Raw genomic sequence first — 2500 nt, 5'->3', positions numbered from 1 at the left:
CCTTCCCCTCCCCTCCCTTCCCCCCCTCCCCCTCTCTCAGTCCCCTGGCCCCTCCCCTCCCCCGCCCTTAGGCTTCCTTCACAAAGGTTTCGCCGACCTAAAGCAGATGGACAGCTCCGTCCGGGGCCCATTTTTGCGAGGTTTCGCCTTCGTGCCGCAGGCGGAGGGAGAGCACTTTCGCCGCTTGCCTGGAACTTGCGAAATTGTTAAGTGAGGATAAAAACAAAATAAGGATAACGATACAGATAATAAGGATACAATTAGGGTAATGGTAAGAACAATGAAAATAGCAGCAATGATAATGATAATCATGAAAAGGCTAACAATAATGACAGCAATAATAATAATGATAATGATGATAAAGATGGTAATAGTAGTTATGATAATGATGATGATGATAATGATAATGATAATGAAAGTGATAACAGTAATAATAATGACGATGAGAATTATAATGAAAATGGCAATGATAACAATAATGATGATTAGGATAATGCTGATAATAATAATAATAATAATAATAATAATAATAATAATAATAATAATGATAACGATAATAAAAATAAACTAATAACAATAATGAAGTCAATAATAATAAGAATAACGATAGTAGTGACCGGAGTAATAATAATGACGGTGATGGTGACAATTATGAAAATGATAAAAAATAATGAATAAATAAACAGAATAAGGGCTAATCATTTTGGGGGAAAATACAAAAGAGAAAGATGGAGCAGAAGAAGGAAGGAAGAAAGACCAGGAAGCAACGTTAATAATAAATGTGGATAAGGAAGCGTAAGAAAGAGAAGAGAAAAAAAAGGAGACAGACACAGAAAGAAAAAGAGAGACAGAAAGAGAAAGAGAGTAATATAAATGGAAAGAGAGAGAAACAGAAATGGAGAGAGAGGGAGAGAAAATGAGAATGAAAGAAAGAGAAAGAGTGGGAGAGACATGCAAAAGGAGAATAAACTAAAACGCAAACAGGAAGACAAAAAAACAGATGGAAAAAGACAGACAGACAGACGGAGACAGCCACAGGCATAGACAGAGAGAAAGAGAGAGGGAGACGGAGATAGACGGAGAAATCGAAACAGCATAGAAAATACCACTGAAAAGACAAAAAAAAAAAAAAAAAAAAAAAAAACTCTTGGATGGAATTGGATCTCGTGAATTCAATAAAAGGACAAGAAAACACAACGGAATTTTCAACAAAGATATAATATGAAGCTGGGAAAGGAAGGACAGAAATTCGGGAATTACAAAATAAAATTGGTTTGAGGATGAGAATTAAAGATATTGTTTACTTTGTAAGCATTGCACACACACCATCACCACAGCATCACAATCCCACCGCCGCCACACCTAAGCCAGCCCAAGCGGCTCCTCCTCGCACGTAAGCCAATCCAATGCCTCTTACCCACGCACAGGTCTTCCACCCCGAGGAGAGTGACGAGTGGTATCTGGAGATCAATCCCGTGACCTTCCGAGACGCCGGTGTGTATGAGTGCCAGGTGTCCACGAGTCCGAAGATCTTCCTTCCTGTGTCACTCTCGGTGGAAGGTAAGCGGAGGGAGGGAGGGAGGGAGGGAGGGAGGGAGGGGTGTTTGAGGGGGTGGGAGGTGGGTGGAACTGAGGGAGGAGGAGGGATATGTGTGTGTGTGTGTGTGTGTGTGTGTGTTACCCCCCCCCCCCCTCCCCCATCTGTTATCGCTACTGTCAGTAATGAGAAGCTTTCCGATATGGCTGTTATTTTTTTCTTTCTTTCTTTCTTTCTTTTTTGCTGTGCCACATTTCCCTTTTTTTGCATTTATTCTTTTTTGTCTCTTCAGCCATTCATCCATATGCATTATATATAAAAACAGACGTAATACATCACATGCTGTCCTTTAGAAAATCCTAATAATAAGTCAGTAATCAATCACGGGTCTATCATTCAAGATCATAATAAAGATACAGAACCTGACCCACCCATACATCCATACAACGATCAATTAAGAGATCAGAGAACAAGCTAACAGAAGATTATTGAATATCAAACTCAAACAGTATGGAGGGAAAGCCTGGAAATACGATAGAACAAGCCATAACACGGTGTATAAAGTTAATAACGATAAGAACGAAAGGTGGATGGAGTGTGTAGTGGAAGAGAGGACAAAGAAGACTAGATAAGACTGATGAAATGGAAGGAAGCAAGAGAAATGTGTAATATCAACCTGCGCAGTGATTAAACAGAAGGCAATAAAAAATATGAGAAAGACTAATAATGATAATGATGATAAAGATGGTAATAGTAGTTATGATAATGATGATGATAATAATAATAATAATAATAATAATAATAATAATAATAATAATAATAATAATAATAATAATAATAATAATAATAATAATAATAATAATAATAATAATAATAATAATAATAATAATAATAATAATAATAATAATAATAATAATAATAATAATAATAATAATAATAATAATAATAATAATGATAATGATG

General features: G+C 36.4%; 1 protein-coding gene across 1 annotated transcript in view; it reads left to right on the top strand.

Annotated features, from left to right (window-relative positions):
* Positions 1-2500, top strand: part of LOC122262121 (uncharacterized) — a 10473-nt gene that overhangs the window by 1662 nt on the left and 6311 nt on the right. The window contains exons 2-4 of the mRNA XM_086549053.1: positions 72-210; positions 1215-1272; positions 1428-1560. Of these exons, the coding sequence (XP_086405179.1) occupies positions 72-210; positions 1215-1272; positions 1428-1560 (330 nt within the window). The remainder of the gene's footprint in view (positions 1-71; positions 211-1214; positions 1273-1427; positions 1561-2500) is intronic.

This window comes from Penaeus japonicus, unplaced genomic scaffold, assembly GCF_977035675.1.
Source record: "Penaeus japonicus unplaced genomic scaffold, GWHDUDI00000001_assembly GWHDUDI00000021, whole genome shotgun sequence".
NCBI classification, from domain to species: Eukaryota; Metazoa; Arthropoda; class Malacostraca; order Decapoda; family Penaeidae; genus Penaeus; species Penaeus japonicus.
This window is presented reverse-complemented; position numbering and strand designations above follow the sequence as displayed.